The sequence below is a fragment of the Dermacentor silvarum genome, chromosome 1, assembly GCF_013339745.2.
Source record: "Dermacentor silvarum isolate Dsil-2018 chromosome 1, BIME_Dsil_1.4, whole genome shotgun sequence".
Classification (NCBI taxonomy): domain Eukaryota; kingdom Metazoa; phylum Arthropoda; class Arachnida; order Ixodida; family Ixodidae; genus Dermacentor; species Dermacentor silvarum.
Window position 1 is genome coordinate 53,334,376 of NC_051154.1, and position 18,093 is coordinate 53,352,468.

General features: G+C 41.7%; 1 protein-coding gene across 7 annotated transcripts in view; it reads right to left on the minus strand.

Moving 5' to 3' along the window:
• The window catches only part of LOC119463320 (alsin), a 119,911-nt gene that overhangs the window by 19,098 nt on the left and 82,720 nt on the right, over positions 1–18,093 (minus strand). For 3 of the 7 annotated variants that reach the window (XM_037724132.2, XM_037724126.2, XM_049668120.1), the window contains 8 exons: positions 17,601–17,710; positions 14,719–14,796; positions 14,476–14,624; positions 13,315–13,491; positions 7,733–7,912; positions 7,485–7,580; positions 7,271–7,366; positions 4,960–5,136 (listed from right to left, as the gene is read on the minus strand). In XM_037724132.2, the coding sequence (XP_037580060.1) occupies positions 4,960–5,136; positions 7,271–7,366; positions 7,485–7,580; positions 7,733–7,912; positions 13,315–13,491; positions 14,476–14,624; positions 14,719–14,796; positions 17,601–17,710 (1,063 nt within the window). The remainder of the gene's footprint in view (positions 1–4,959; positions 5,137–7,270; positions 7,367–7,484; positions 7,581–7,732; positions 7,913–13,314; positions 13,492–14,475; positions 14,625–14,718; positions 14,797–17,600; positions 17,711–18,093) is intronic. The other 4 variants (XM_049668133.1, XM_049668122.1, XM_049668127.1 and 1 more) reach the window with 3 other exon arrangements.

Consider the following 18,093-nt stretch of genomic DNA (forward strand, 5'->3'; position numbering starts at 1 on the left):
TAACAACACAATTGCTAGAATTTAGAACAGTGAACAGACTAACATCCTGAGAGCAAATCATTGGACAACTGTCACAACCTCTCTTACACAGCTTTCACTATTATAATGAGCCTGAGTGCAGCTCCTAAAGTGCTACACTTTGTCACTTGCTTCATCACTACAGTAAGCAGCACATAAACATCATCACTCGTACATCAGCGCAGACACTACACTGGCCTAGCCCATATCAGTCTTCACATTTGCAGAAGAGCTACAGCGAGCTTCCTGCCAGTGGTGCTAGACAATTTCAACAAGTACATGGCACTGTTATGCACTAATAACAACTAGTGGAGTGTGCAGGATTTCCGGCTTTACAGCAGATAATATTATCCCAGAGAGGAAAGTACAGATGTTTTAACTTATTCTTGAATATGCGCCATGTAATAATTTTATTCTATTGAGAGGAGCATTTCAAAAAAGGGATCTGTGCAATGACTTTATTTTTCATTTCTCAAAAATATAAAGACAGAATGTACCGCAAAGAATTAATTGCCCTGTGTGAGTTTTTTGCCTGGATGACAGCCCAATGCTGCCTTTGCCATGGCCCTCTAATAAGATTGGCCAGTGGTGCTTTCTGTTTTTGTTTTACTGGATCACTGTACGTATAAACAGCTTTACTCTTTGTCACATATGCCAAATCGGGCATTAGGAAGACTGTAAGCTACCTATTACTTTCTGCCTATTTTTCAAGCCTTCCTTCAGCATGCACATTATCCTGCAAGTATTCAAGCTGGTGGAAAGTTGCTGCTTGCTTTTTCTGTACTAGTAAAGCTTACAAGTTTAAGGCACAAAAGTGAGGCTGTTGTGAGAGGAATAAAGCACCGAGAATGAAGACTTTTGTTTAGATTTGCTGTGTGCACCTGAGCTACACTTGAGCAGAGCAACTGTTTCAGAAATAGGCATCACAAGCATTAAAGGGACCCTGAAACGATTTTGACGTTTGTGCATAAACATGCTCAGTCGGTAGGGTAGGTCCTTCTGATCATTAAGAGACAGCTTTAGGCGCTCTGCATAAAGCGTGTAATTTATTAAAACGTTTTAAAATTTGCATCGCTACCAATTGCAGTGGCGCCACTGCCACGTTTTCAGCCACCCCTTCCAACGCTAAATAGTATGGGCGAGTGATGTCACTCGGGGGAGTGATCTGATTGACTACCCATGTTAATACATCGGAAATGATTTAATATGCCACTGCATTAGGCTTGCCTGTAACAACATATGTATGCATAGTAATTTGTGTACCCTTAAATATAAGCACACAAATACAATAAATCCAGACGTCTCTTCCAATAAATGGCCCACTTCAGCCTGCGAATGTGGATCGTCTGCTGCAGCTCTCGCAATGGCAGCTGATGGGATATGCAGAGGGGTTCTCACATGAAAATAGGAGAAGCAATGTCTTCCTTGGCAGCAGGAACATGAATGGTACCAGCGTGGTACCACGAGCGTATCTTACGCGAGTAATATATAGACACTCGTAAACGTACATATATGTTTTGATGCTATCAGGTGATTATCAAACCGAACACCGAAATCCATCATCGAAACAATACCGGAATAATCCATCTCTTTTCGCTTCATGTAGCATTAAAAAAAAGAAGAAAAAGAGAGAGCCAGTGAACATTGTGCATAGTGCCGCTGCATCTCAATCTGCCATGCACACTTTGGCTTTACATTTCGCTCCATTATAGCCCAGGCTTAACGATAAAAACTGCGTAGGAAAAAGATACAGGAACACAGGCAATTAAAATCAACCGGAAGTAGACAACACTTGCATCACTGCTTAAAAGAGGCAGGGTGTAGCGATCGCCATACAGTGTAAAAGTTCAGGGGGAACGCCACAGCTTGAGGGAAGCGTACCTGTGTTATTATAGTGCACCGACATGAAATTCTTGTGTGAACGCATTCGTTGAGAGATACCCTCTGTGTCCTGGCATGCAACAAAAACCGTTTCAGGGAGAATTTGAGGAGACCCTGTGAAATGATTTTGATGGTTGTGTACAAGCAAACTCCTTTGATGTCCGTGTGAACATTAGGGGGAAATATATGTGCCCTATGTAAACCTAGCTAATTTAAAAATAGCTTTCACAGTCTGCCTACCGAAATGACGCCTCTCCACAGATTTTATCCTGCTCCTGCCCTTTCTAAACTAATGCTAATGTTGCATTTTCAGCTGAGAATATGGAGCATTCGCTACAGATACTGTCTGAATTTGTGCATTTGTGCAAGTGTACACTTGGCCACAAAATAGTCCAAGGCGCGCGAGTGCGTGGCGAAACGGCCTTCCTCGCCTTCTGGCTGCTCACCCCTGGTTTCGAGACCGACGCATGCGCGTCCCTCCGTGACTGCAAGCGTGCCTGTTTCCATGCTTCCTCCTTGTGCGGCGGCGATATCGGAGTGTAGCCGTGAGGCGCCCCTCTTGCGATTGGCGCTATCGCGGCTTCGACGGGCAAAAACTATATGAACCATGAGCTGGCGTGTGCCGCTGCCGCTGCTTTTTGTTGAGTCATGAACGCGGCATGCATATCGCCCATTCCCGAACGCAACGTCATGTTTTTTCTGCGCTGGGCCTTTTCGTGGCCAATGTTCGCTCTTTATTTCTTTTTACGAATGGGGCGTTCTCCCAAAGAAGAGCCTGGCAGAAAAGGGGCGCTATAGAAAGAGACAGGCAAGATGAAAATAAACTTATTTTCGTTATGTCAGCTAAGTTTTGCCCGTCGAAGCGGCCACAGTGGCCAATCGCGAGAGGGGCACCTCGCGGCTACACTCAGATGTCGCCTGCACGCAAGGAGGAAGCTTGGAAACACGCACACTTGCAGTCACGGAGGGACACACATGCGCGCAACCGTCGGTCTTGACACCAGGGGTAAGCTGGGGGTGAGCAGCCAGAAGGAGAGGAGGGCTGTTTCGCCATGCGCTCGTGCGCCACACAATATTTTGTGGTCGAGTGTACATGGCAGGAAGGGAAGTAAACTGTTTATTCAAAAAAGCTTGGCCCTGTAGAAGACCTGTAGGGCTGCATGGAGGAAGAAGAGAGGTGAGACAGAATGTGACAACCGCCAAATTTTAAGCCCTGCAATGCAAATCATGGTTGTTTTTGTTCCACGTTTGCTTACCATAGGGCTTGACAATGTTTCAGTGGCAGTGAAAGTGCCAAGATCAGAGTATTTAATATTTTTATTTTGGTCCAGAAATAAGTTTCCACGCTAATAACAGTCTCCAACACGAACAATTTTTGGCAGCAGATGTGACGCAGAAGGCACGTGACCCATATATTTTATGGTGTTCGTTCCGATTGATTGGGCATGAAGACCATATTGTACACGTAAATGCTGTTCATGTAGTCACAGCCTTATGAACAAAGAAGTCTTGAACACTTTTTAGGGCTACAAAGAGGTCTTAGCTGTGTAAAAAAAAAATTAAAGAACGGTTACAATTGGCGCTAGGTGCGCGCTGTCTAACGGTTTGCACACAGCATGCCCTTCACCTTGTACCACGTGGGGCTCGCTGAGGATTCAGGGGCTACCCACGGTGTGTCATTGTATGGGAAGATCCATAGTCTCTCACTTGATTGTAGGATATTGCGTTAAAATTCCACCATAATGAGATTTTAGCCTGCCTGTAAACATACTATGGCATACTGAATACTGCTATGCTGAAGACACTGACATGCACAGCAGCACTAGTGGTGCCATCTTGTGACAATGATGCCACCTAGAGTGCAGGAAACTGATTTCAATGGCCGAATGTTGTCTATCTGCTGGTGTAAGAACATCAGCAGCAACAATAGTGGATACTAAGTATTGTTCTTTTTTTCCCTTTCTGCAAGAACAATGATACCACATAAATATTTCTCAGGCGTTTTGGTAAAATAAAGTATCACAAGATGTCGCCACCATCACTCTGCTAAAGAGCGGTTAGAGTAGTGTAGTGCACGTGACGATTGCAAGCATAGTAACCCCGTCTGTCAAAAAAACATTGCTGCAGGTTGTCATGGGAAGGCCACAATGGGAAGACATTTTTGACTACAGCTGAATGTAAACTGCGTCTTGACTGGAAACAGCATAAGTCCTCGCTGGGTAAAAGAAATGTGAAAGAGTATGCCTCTTTTTTTCGTTAGCTTTTATTTTGAATTTATACTGTTTGATTGCGTCAATTTTAGCAATTATTTTCGCATTTGCCCCGGGACCATGCAAACAAGCAATGCAATGTGGTGCAACACTTGGCTATAAACGTAACATAACATAACACACAGGGGACTTCTTTGCATGAACTTGTGCCGACATTCTTTAGGAAATAATTATGTGCAGTGATACGTAAGTGATACCTCCTGGCGCATGCCTGGTCCTTATATGTACCTGCCATACTACGACTTGCCATGGTGCTTTTATTTTCATGAACACTGGTGAACCAGAACTTGTCTCTTTGCACTACAGGTGTGTGCAGCAAGTGCACATTGTATAAGATGTGAGCGCTGAACTTCCCTGTGAGGCCAGCATTGCCACAGTAATGAAAAAAGCTATATCAGAAAAATACATGGGAAAACACTCAGTTCCAACTAACCAGAACTAGGCAACACTTGAGTCACCAGATGATGTAGTGCCCAAGAAGGCAGTACACAGACACAGCAACCTGGAATACAAGTTCAAGGCAAACGCCAGGGCTTGACGGGAGACTAATTTTTTACCACGTGTAGCTCTTTTATACGTAGTGTGCAGTAACGAAATTTCAGTGAGAATTCTTTGTGGCATGAGAAATATATGACAAAGGTTGCTTCAGGGATCCTTTAACTTCATGGCCCACCAAGCAGGCAGTCACCTTTGTAGTGTACTCTAATTACACAATGTTACTTTTACATTCAGGGCCTTAGCACTACTTTGAACACCGGCTTCTGCAACTGATACGACCAAAGGCACATACTCATCCACTCCAAGGAAGGTCATCAAGGCCAAGTCAGACTGCTTGTTCCATTTCAGCAGGCGTTCCCAGTAATGCCGATCTTCTTGTTCATTGTTGAGAGCATACAGCGTTGAAAGTGATGGGTACAGTCGAGGCAGAAGGACTGGCTGAATGAGTGTGTTGGGTGTGATGCACTCTCTGGAAAGTACAATAAACACAAGTTTGTGAGCCCAATTTCAAGTGCTTTATGTACCTAGAACATGTAAATTTTACATGTAAACTATCAAGTGCCATTTACAAAACCAAGAAAGTGAAGAAGTTAAGTTACTTTTATACTATTACAGTATAGACCACTTATAACGTAATCGCTTATAGTGCAGGACCAGATATAGTGCGGTCTTTTCAGACTCCCGTTAATTTTCCCATAGCACTCCATGTATACACGTATCGCTTATAGTGCAGTTGCAGGAAATGAAATACCAGTTACAGTGCGGCTGCCTGGGAGTACGGAAGTCAGCGGAGATGGCGAACGCTCCTCTCAAACGGGCGCCCCAAGGAGTGCTCGAGGAAGAAAGAGAGACCAAGTGGAGGAGAAGGGCATGTGGTGCGAACGAACAGCCAGTGAGGCTGAAACCGGAATCTTGAGTGCGAGTCGTGAAATATCACGGCGCGCATAGCGAGCGAGGGCCACGAAACTGCCAACACCGGCCAACACTCGCTTCATGATAACAGCAGTAAGTGATAATGGCAGTAAGCGGGCGGCGCCAACATGGCACGGCGAAGGGCGCACGCGGAGACCGTGGAATGTGAAGGAGGAAGGCGGCAGGGAAGCGGATTTCGCCTCGGCAACTCCGCCGCTTCGATGGCTCCCCTCGCCCTCCCTCGTAGCTCCCTCACTTTCGAGTGTCACCGTGCGCGCCCGCTGCCGTGCAGGCGTCGCCGCTCCAGCCGGCCCGGTGCCAGCTCCCCGAAGTTTCGTTTTCTGCCGTTATCGGGAAGCGGGCATTTGCCAGCGTGGGCAGTTTCGTTGGCCGGCCTGGGACAGCGCCGCTGCTTCCCTTTGAGCCGTAGCCGCAGCCTGCAAGGTCAACACGTGACTAGAAAGTAGAGGAAGCATAAAGGGGAAACAAGGGTTCACTGCCATTTTCTACGCGTGGCTACGGTAGCGTAGCTGAGACGTCGGAATGTACACGCATCTTCCGGCGCAACACAGAATCGGCGACCTTGCCAGTTGAGCGAGGGTGAAATTTCCGTTCGTTCTTTTTTTTTGTTTTCTTTTGTTCGCGCGCGACATTGAGGGCTCTCTCCTAAGCTTTTACCCTATGGCAGTGCCGGAGCAATGCTGGTCGGAGGCGCAGCCGCGTGATTTGGTTCGAATTAACGAGATTCGACTGTAAATTGAATGCAAACGTTCTAGCCGTATTGAGAAATGGCATTCCTCGACTGTCACATACGCGTGGTGGCTCGGTGCACATGTTCTGCATATGTGCGGGCCTTGAAAATTGCTGCTTTGGTTATAGTGTGGTACCGCTTATAGTGCGGATATTCGCGACTCCGGCGACTTACGTTATAAGCGGTCTACACTGTACTTTTATAACAATAACATTTCTCAAGCTTGCCAAAAGGCTATTTTCACTACAGTATGGCTGGCTTTTGTTCAAGTGAAATCAATTGGGTTTTCTCTTATTTTAAGGGGCAGAAGAATTCCAACAACCAACCATCAGACATCTACATATAACTGGGCTACTTGAGTTGCTGTATTTAAGTGACTATTTGGCCGTAATTTCGCATTTTACAAAGACAGCTGAGCATGGGTGTATCAACCTTCAAAGGGATTATAAAATGGCTTAATATATCAATAATTAAGAACACAGAATACACAGATGCGGCATTGAGTTGAAACCCCACACTTATCTAGTAATCCTGTATGTTCTCAGAAGACCAAGCCTTTCAAAATAGGTCATCCAGGGCTACAAACCACACAGTTTTTTTTAGCCACAGAAATGTCGCGGTGTATGTTTAGCCACTGCGTTATCACAGCATATCATTAACATTGCAAGGTGTGGTGGCAGCATGTTGTGAGTCCAAGTGAGGGTATCAGTACCAAAAGGTTGCACTGCATGTACAGCCTTCTTTACGTGCACAGTTTGGTGCAGCACACATACAGTGGAGCAAGCAGTCCTGCATGTGGTTTTACATCATGTGCACTCGCATGCAGTGGCATAAATATGAATGCTGGCCTACTAAGCATACTAGGGGAGTGGAATGCCTGTGCTACCATTGCCACAAAGCACAATATTAAACACATGATGTAACACGCAAGTTAACCCACCCAGCACCATCAGAGAAATCGTCTGGGCATTCCAAGTCCGTTAAGGAGGTCAGAACCAGGGGCTTATCTGCTTGAGGCAGGTCAGGGAAAAGAATTCTGCAATTTGAACAGAGACCATCACAGAATGAAGTAGGATTATGACTCACACAAGAAAAAAGTATGTGGTGCACCAATAAAAGCAATAATTTCAGTAAAAGCAAATACATTCAGTTACCTGACTAACTCGTACAGCCTTTGGCAGAATGACCTGACCTCTTCCACAGCATGTACGAGAAGCCGAGGATGGACACCAATGCCACAGTATGTCAGTCTGCCCACAAGGATAACAAAAGAAACTTGCATCACCAAGAAACAAATTCAAATGAGAAGATAAATAGTGTAGTGTAATCATAACTAAATAATGCAAGCAAGACAATGTAAAAAAAAAAAAAAAACACGGAAGATAACAGAGTGCACCCTCACCTGAACACACCCACCAAACCATCTAAAAGATAGCCCAAAGGATGATGGACACAGTCAAATGCACTGGTAAGGTAGTCCTTGATTTCAACATAACGCTCCACTGTCAATGACCCATACTTTTTGCTGGTCTGAGGAATGCGCTCAAGGTAGTCTAGGTTTTCTTCGCAGCAGGATTTTGCTCTGTAATTTAAATAGCAATGCCATTTTTTTTCACATTTTAGGAGCTCAGTAGAATATTCAGTGTCATCACGAAACAATTTTTCACATATGGCACTGGTGAAATAATGCATTACTCTAATCAAAATGCCTCTTAATACTCACAAATTATAAATTCATGAATTAGACACTTTTTTTCTTAGTTGCGATAATAGACTGCTTACAATAATTCAATGACTCATTTTAATGCCCCACAGTAATGTAGGGGCTACAAGAGACACTATGAACAAGGGCTCATAATTAATTTTTACAGCATTGAATTCCTTAATGTTCACTTAAATTAACTATAGGACGATTTTTACATTCCACCCCCATCAGAATGTGGCTGCTGCAGGCAGGAATCCAGCCCACAACATCATATCTACCAGCAGAACACAAAAGCAGCTGAGCTACCAGGGATAGCATAGTAATTGAAGCTCGTGTTTTTTTTTTTTTTTTTAATTTTGTCCCCGACATTTTTAATCAATGACACTGTATCAAATATACCTCTATCCCATTTCATTATTTTGGTTCAGAAACAGCTGTAGATAGCATTACTTATTAAGAAAATTTATTAGGCAGATATCACGCTCTAAAAGAAACTCTAAAGAACGCTCCCAAAAATCCCCAAAAATCAAATAAAAAAACGAGAGTAAAAGATTTCATGACTGCACTAGGCTATTTCATGAGTACTGATTTGCAACAGTTTTATACCAGCCTATCACACAGCATCAAATGTGAGCCTTTTAAAAAATTCTGTGATGAAAATATAGACTCCATGCAAATCGCATTAGTCTATTAGCTTAGCCATACTATTTGGTGGCCAGGTGCAGCTGGACACACACACACACACACAGAGCCGACTTCCATTAACTTGAGCTTGATGGGACCGACAAAAATGGTCGGATAATCTGGTGGAGCGAGTTACATAAGACATAAAAAAAAACACTTCAACACACCTCTGCTTCATTTGGCAGCGTTTACCCTATTCTAACATGCCACAAAATCCACAAAATCTAACGTGCACCAAGCACTCAATTCTTATGGGTTCAAATTAGAAAACTAATGTAGAAAGGCCATTAAAGCTCATCATGATATTAGAGCTCCTAAGCAAAATAGAAATCTAACGCATACTTGATATGTTAACCAGTAAAATGTATGATGCCCCCGACCTTGGTAATCAGAAAAAAAAATGATACCAACAAAGTTTACCTTCACAAATGCAAATTTACTCAGACTAAATGTCCATCATCGTCATTCTCAGACACTTTATCTCTGGCTATGGACCACAACATGTCGTCCTCCATACAATGAATCTCCAACAAGCGCAAACAGAACAGTGGCCCAAGCCTAGGCTAATCACTTCGCTAGTTCATCCTACAAAATATGCAATTCTAGGGAATGCCGAAAACATGTGAAGCGACTTTGTTGCCACTAGCTCGGCATGTAAACTAACTTATCTTTTGAATGAGCTTTTGTAATCAAAGAAAGACTGAAAGTGGCACATTATCACTCACATCCTGCGCGAGAGCTTGTTCTGTTCCCATCTTATGATAACAATGGTGATAACACTGGCTCTAACAGTAGGCATGGACGAGTTTTTGTTTTTGAAACTGATAGCACCACACAGGCAGCTTTCAAACCAACTTTTTTTAAGGGGCATGTAAGAATCAGGGAAGTACAATAATAATTTGCTGTGAGCTGCCATCTTCACTTGAAAATCTTCCTATGGCAGGCTGAAAATAGGCGTTTCTGGTGGGACACAACATGTCTTTGATGCATTCACTGTCCCACAGTGCCACCAAGACAGACATTGCAGCCACTTGGGTCACCATTTGGGTCAGTGCATTCATGCCAACAAGTCAAGCTTGATTGGCATGAAAAACACGAAAAACATGAAAAACTCCTGAAACAGCTTTCTGTTGCTCATCAAGTACCACATAAATGTGTTTTTCCGAGAGTGAAAGAAGCCCATGAATACAGGTAAAGTGCGGCAGTTTTGCGTGTATTAGCGGGCTTCTTTCTAGCTCGGAAAAACACTTTTATGTAACATGTATTGAGCAATAGAAGCTGTATCGGGAGTTTTTTATGCTGCTCTACAATTTTCTCATTGTCACTTTTCATCTAATTATAATGTTTGAGAAGTTGATTAAGACTAATTATGTAATAAAGCAGAATGCAAAAAATAATCTGAGTATCTCCAAGCGACGGCAAACAACATTACCTTGGTTTTGTCCAGCTATGTGGTATTTGCTCATTTTTAAATCTTGGTGCATGATAGTTGGGACATCTATATACAGGGTGTTTCAGCAAACATTTTCAAAAAATTTTTTAAATTGCCTGTAGCACAATTCTAGTCCATGAGCTGTTCTACTCGAAGAGGCAGACATTACCTCACAAGAAATTGAAATGCATGGTGTACTAAGTAATGAAAATTCACTAATGCAGTTATTAACTGATAACCTTATGGCCCATATTGCAATTTACAAATTCTAGCCGTGGAGTTCGCAAGGCGATCGGATCCACTTGGAACGAATTCTCAGGATGACACCACTTTCGAGATATTAATTCCCGAACTTTGTGGAGAAATTCATTGGAGTTCCAGTTACTTTCTTAACAAAACGTCATTTTATGGAATGAAGCACAAAAGTAACTAGAATGCCAATGCATTTTTCCGCAAAGTTCGGGAATTATCCCGAAACTGGCGTCATCTTGAGAATTCGAAGTGGATCCGCCTTGCGAACTCTACGGCTAGAATTTGTAAATTGCAATATGTGCCATAAGGTAATTAGTTAAAAATTTAAATAGTACATTCTTGTTAATTAGTCGATAATACATTTCAATTTTTCGTGGAAGTAATGTCTGATTCTTCAAATAGACCAGCTCATGGACTAGAATCATGCTATCTGCCACAGGCAATTAAACAAAAATTTTTGAAAGTGTTTGCTGAAACACCCTGTATATATCTCTATCTATATAAAGGGTGTCTGTATACATTTATAATGGCCGCCTCTTCGGGTTCTATATTGTGCTATCTTGCTATCTTGGCATGCCAAAGGCAATTTAAAAAAATTTTTTTGAAAGTGTTCGCTGAAACAGCTGGTATATATATATGAACGAGAAAAAAGGAAGCCGAGGGGCCCGATGCTTTTTAGTCATATCATAATATAATTGCTTGTTGGCTTCTTATGACATCGCAGACAATATGTATGACACAGTGTAAACTGCTGGCAGTAAGCTGCCAATGTTGCATGTGGGATTTGAACTTCATTTTGATGGTGTATGACTGGCACCAGAATGTGAATCTGGTGAAGATGAAGCACACCACGACTATCAAAAAAATTTCAAGTAGATGCTACTGCACCGAAGATCAAGCAAAAGTCTATTAATATGCTTTCTGTGTTCCTGGCACCATAAAAGGCAATGAACTTATGCCTTACATTTAAATTTATTGCCTTTTTTTTTACCTGTGTGATTATTCAAACATTTTTACAGTCCCCTAACTGTGCCTGAAAAATCAGTTGGCTGCTGCACTCAGAACTTGTTATCCTTGTAAAACCATACTAAGGGAAGACACCAGTGCTATGAAATAACTGCTCATCATAGCTCTGTAATTTTAGTTGGGTTAGGTTCAGTTAGGTTCTTTAAAGGAACACTAAAGGCAAGTATTAAGTCAAGATAAAGTGATAGATTAGTGCTGGAGAATCTCTAAGGCATCAATATTATTGCGAGCCTTAGTAATCGAGAAATTGACATAAATGCAGGACACTATTAGACACTCCTCCGAGACATTAAAGTACTTGATCAATGACGAAGGCACTCATTTAAATTCTGTCACTAGTACTCAACCATTCGTTATAAAAACATAATTCTATAGCATTATAGCACAAAAGAAAACACTACTTGTATAGTTCTATTTCATTTTTAGAAAAAAGAACTACTTGACATTACCTTTGACAACGATGCACGCAGTTGAAAGTTTCATTTTCGCACGACTCTGCGCCGATCACGCTTTCACGTTTCCTTAGTTTCGTTATCGCATAGCGCTATGCTGGTTTTGCGCGAAACTCACACAAACTGCAAGTAGCACAGAATTCCACTTCCATGTAATGTTGGAAGATGCCCGAACAGTCCATGCCACTTGACCAAAAGCAGCTGCAGCGGCGAATCCACCGCTCTGTTTTGGCTTGGTTTCTCCATGGACATGCATTTGCGTTTTGTGCACAAAACCGTACCGCCATCTGTCGTGCGTCGTTCTACTCACCGACGGCAGCAAAGGGCGGTGATGGCATGTGCTACATTACCACTCCCCAGTTGGGTGGCGGGGGAATTTAATTACGATAAAGGTATTCGGACCCTTTAGATGCAATTTTCTTGTAAACCAAGTCTTTTCATGGCGTGAAACAAGCATTGTGAGGTTTCTGGAATGGCACTTAAACAGTTTACATTGACTCAGTATTTGCTTTTAGTGTCCCTTTAACCACCGAGGATTCTCTAACCCTTAATGAACAATTGTTGTCTACAGGCAACATACAATAATTTTTTTTCTTGCCAAGTTTTGGTAATGAGTATGAAATTTCTGCCTAAATGTCTTCGACCAACACCGAGTGACAGGTAGCATGTATCATTTGTTGGTTTAAAGCAGGAACACAGGACGATAAAGTTTGGCATGCCACTCTCTTTCTTTTGAAAGCACAGTCGGGGGGACAGACCGATGTAAGATCTCCGGCGGCAGTGGTATCACACATGTGATGTAAAGCAAATGAAATGTACACTTATAGGTCACATAAGCTGAGAGCTGCCTGTACACATTCCAAACGAAGCCACAGGTGCCTAGGGGTGAAGACCACTGTCAAGTTTTTTGACTGGTGTTTCCCCCCTACTGCTAAAAAAGTTTCAGCAAAGTCTTCTTTTTAGTTGATTATGCTTATTTTCCATGTTTTTTCCACATTTAGATAAGAAATATGTTTTTTTTTTTCAGGTATTTATACGTCTCATCCTTAAAGGGTTATAGTGCACCCAATGCATAGTACACAGGTGTTCTTGCACTCCACCTCCATCGGAGTGCAGCTGCTGCCACAGAAGGGAGCGCACCTGTGACCTCGAGTTCAGCAGCACAATGTCAAAGCTGCAGAGTTACCACGCAAGTTCATCCATGATTGATGTACCAGAAATAAAGGAAATAGATTTCCCACTTTTTGTTTTCACACCTTGTCACATCTCGGGCCGGTTCACATACTCTGTTATTAGCATACGAGTACAAAATTGAGTGAAAGGCTGCACACAGTTTTGCAGCACAAAAGCATGCTACGAGTTCAAAAACATACAAACAAAAAAGAGAAAAAGTTACGCAACCACAGACAGACGTTAAATAAATGTTCTCATACTGCTTTTTCATGTGGCCCTGCCTTTTTCTGTTGCTGATGGCAATAGCAATCGCGTCCCATGCGTGTTTATTGTCTTGAGTGTCGGAGACCCCCTGAATTCCAAGCATGTCTCGGCAATGGTCAAAGATGTCCCTCCATTTGTCGGACGCTGGTACACTCATTGATGGAGATCCACTGCTAATTAAAAGAAAAGAAAAAAATGCTTTGTCTTTCATTTTTTTTTGTCCACACAGCCTATGCTGCTAATGCAAACAACAATAAAGCAGTACACTCCTGAGGTTTGAGGCAGAATTTGATACTTTTGTTGCCTCACACAGGCAGCTGCAATTAAACTGCAGTAAGAACTCAATAAGCACTGCATTAAAGGAACACTAAAGGGAAAAATTATTTCAGCTGTATTAGTAAGCTATCCTACTACAATTCCAAAAATTCACTCATGCCATGAGAGGAGGCTTGGTAAGTCAGCAAAGGCGCAATAATGAAAGATGGTCGGCGATGCCACCATGAAGTTCCCGCACCAGCTGGCCATATTGTCATGGATTTTGACGGCATCTGATCGAGCCTAGTTAACGTTTTATCAGTAAAGATGGACTACATTGAATTCTAAAGGAGCTAAAGACAGAAAATTTTGCAAATTTCAAGTGCTTTTACTGAGCAGCAATGGCCCACATATAAAAAATATACATTGAAATATGTTACATCACACCAACAAACCAGTGCTGGTGTTTTGGCACAAAATTAAAAATATAGAACTTTGACCTTCATTTTCTCTTCTTATAATCAACCTCCTTCGGTGAAATTAATGAAAGTAGAGTTTTGAAAGAAGATTTGATCAGTATAAACTGATTTATAGATTATCCTTGGTATCCCTTCCAGACATATTAACTTCACTTTACTAATGTCAAGTTTCTGATTGTGTGCATCGTGGTCCTAGAAGTGACACACAAGCATCTGTCCTTATTAGCATTTTTAGCACTTACAATAGCATGCATAGTTACTCCAAGGTCAATTCAGCTACTTACTGTGCTGAGGTAAAAGAAATGAGACTGATATAAAGATGATGGTAGTACACATATACAATCACACTCATACAAAAAAATAATAAAATAAAAAAAGGCAGCCCAACATTCATGCGATCCAAAGCATGGCCAAAATGCTCACTTGTCCCGATGAATGAGCGAATCAACATCAGAAGTGCTTTGCTCATCAGCAACTGCCTTTTGATATATGCCTGATATCTTGATGCCTTCACTCCACACGCCACAAAAGCTGCCTTGGATAGTGTCCCCATTTGACAAACTCAGGACACCCTGAACAAAGTGAAATAGGAAACAAAACACATGATGCAGTCTTGGAAACTACAACACTTTTTGTAAGCTCACAAAATATCATAAAGGAACCTACTCTGCCATTTAATGAGCCACCAGCACCAAGTTCTCCTTTGAAGACAGTGTTGTCCTGAAACATCATAGTGCCGTAACCCTGCAAATAATAAAAGTGATGCATGATACCGTACAGTAAGGTCTCGCCAAAAAAGGCCCTTAAATTAACAAAATTAACAGCATTGTAAAGCATTTAAAACATGAAGACACAGTGTGCAATGAACTCTTCCATATCACTTCATCATTTCATTTTCTTTGCTTTCTTGGAATACACAAGTAAAAAAAGTATTTCCCAATCAATTTTGCATTCGTCTTAAATAGACCTTTTTGTTATTTGTGCTCACATAATTTCATCAGGTATTCATGTGCAGATGTAAACAAAAGTTGAGGTATACGGTTGGCATGGTGAATGCATCACTGTGCCAGCCATCAGCTCTGCATCTTGTAAAGGCTCCACTGGGTGAACTTCATTCTTTGTGGACAAAGGAATGCTCAGAAACAAGTAAACAGTAAAAGGTCTGAACTTCTGTGAGCTGTAAATAAAAGCCTAACCTTTATAGCCTACCATCCCCTCATCCACATAATTTAATTTGTATAGAAACTTGTTCGCTATCACCTACTTGCAAAGATAACTCCCATGTTAGCGGGAGAAAAAGAAAACCTTTTGCACATGTTTATTAATCTATTCTGCACTCAACAAAAGTTACTGTAACCTCTGTATTTATTGTATTTGCATTGGAGGTCTTGAAAGAGCTGTATGTTAGCAAACGGAGTCCTGCTATAACCATTTAAAGGGTTCTGGGTAAGACATTATATACAGAGTGTCCCAGCTAAATGTAGCCAATGTTTTAAAAACGACGGAGTGTGCTAGGAGGCTCAAACCAACTCAGTGGTGTTGAGGATCGCGTGTCCTAGTCTGCAGTATTTTTTTAGTTTTGCAAAGTCCATTAATTGGTATAAACTAATTGTCTAACTTTTTAAATATTGGCTTAACCAAGGAAGTGCCAATACGAAAGTTGTAGATCACATTTAAATATGACCGACTGAAGTGTTTGCAACTAAGTACCATTGATGGAGCTTCTTGTAATTGCCTTTAAAGAAAACGTGCAAAATACAAAAACAAGTGCGTGATAGCGCCACTATTTCAGCGCCCCCAAATGACCGACCAGTAAAGGACATTGTTTGCATGCTTTTTTCGAGACTCACTCGCGTGCCGTCGCAATTGGGCGCACAGAGCGAGTGGCGATGATGAAGGTGTGTCGCGCATCGAGGTGACGTGGCATAAACATATAATTCGCTCCACTTGTGGAATGAAGCCCGAACACGCAAGGCAAGAAAAAAAATATAAATAAATAAAACAAAATAAATAAATAAAGAAGTTTGGGCTTGAGTAAATGCTGAGGGCAGAACTCTTTAATCAGGAGGAAAATGCAACTGTCATGTTCTTCTATTCATTCGCGATCCTACCTTACTAGCGAGAGTTGCTGGCAGCCACCGGAAACACCAAGCCCATCCTGGAACTGTTGCACAGATATGCGGATTTAGTTTCTTGATTGGTCGTCTGGGAGCGCTGAAATAATGGTGCTATGCCGCGCTTGTTTTTGTATTTTGCGGGCTTTCTTTAAAGGCAATTACATGAAGCTCCATCAATGGTACTTAGTTGCAAACACTTCAGTCGGCCATCTTTAAATAGGATCTACAACTTTTGTATTGGCACTTTCTTGGTTAAGCCAATATTTAAAAAGTTAGGCAATCAGTTTATACTAATTAATTGACTTTGCAAAACAAAACAAAAAAATACCATGGACTAGGACACGCGATCGTCAACACCACTGAGTTGGTTTGAGCCTCCTAGCAAACTCTGTCATTTTTAAAACATTGGATAGCTTTAGCTGGGACACCCTGTATATGTAAGAAACAAGAACAATTGATTGATTTATTATAGTAGACTTCATTGTCCAATGCCATGACAGATGTGAACTAAAAATTTTGCAACAAAAAGACATATCAAGCATTGTTTGCATCACCTTACAGCAGCTGCATTTATGATCACAAGGAGGTGCTTTTAACATCCTTTGAGATTAGCAAACTTGTAATATGCTGTAAATCTTGCGAGGATTTCAGCTCGCACTGTGGCCTTGTAGTAGTTACACTTCATGGACAGAAGTGGGTGGTTTATTCAGCATAATTTGGATAGTTATGTACACAGAATTATAACCAGAGAAGTTGAACTACATAATTATTTTTGATATATCTGCTAAAATGTGATTCAGAGTATTCTGTAAATGTCAGTCAAGAGAAGTTTTGTAGAAAACTAATAAGTTAAACAATTACTAACGTATGTAAATATCACAATAAAAATGACAAATTAATGTAAAATATCCAGTTAGAAGTGTGACATTCTTGACATAAAAATTTCACTCTTTCCCCCTCTCTACTAGTACGTGTAAATTGTACACATATATGCAGTTTTAAATGCAATAGTGGTTATTCATACCACTGGATGAGTCTAGCCTGCGGAGTGAACTCAAAAGAATAAATGAGAATTCTGTCCACTACAAAAGGCTGGTGTAAAGATTACTGTTGCAGGAGCCAGGTTTGAACTGCAGAACCCCAGCTTCCAAGTAGCACGTTTAGATGACTAAGGCACATGGTCCTAGACAAAGGAACAAAAGCCTAAGGGGCCTATGTGGAAAGAACAGCACATCCAAAAGCATGCGAGACACATGGCACACCTCATCCCTATGCCATCAAACGCACACCTTGCCAGATATAAATGAATCTATTAGTAAAAAACTGCACCAGGGATTGTAAAATTCATCCTGGATGCAGTTTTCACACAAGCACGCATGCGTGCTTGCGTGAGTCCCATCCCCATACACATTATAAGCAGAGGTTACTTACACTGAGATTGTTGTTCACAAAGTTGCCCTCATAATAGATGTCATCGAGGGTAACCATGATTCCGTTGCCATGGCGACAATCATCCTGCCACATACCCATGTATTTCTCGCCTGCATAAAGTCATCTCAGTATAGCAGAATGATAAAGACCTTTTCCAAAGCAGTGGTTTCAATTGCAACCACTGCTTCCACACACTTGGTCAAAAATTATGCGTTTAACTGGTGGCTCTTACTTAATCCAAACATTTCGCACACAGCTGCTCTATGTTCACAATAGCATCCTTCCTTGCTCACTCACACTCACCACAATGAATACCTAGTCTCTGCAGGCCTTTGGGGAGGCAGACACACACACACATGTAAGAGCCTTACATCACAGAGACACTTTCTACCCTTAATGTCATAGCACCCTAAGGCTATAAATAACTATCTGTGAACATACACCCAAAATTTTCCGATTGAATTAAATATTAAGATAGTTAGGAAAAAAAAAA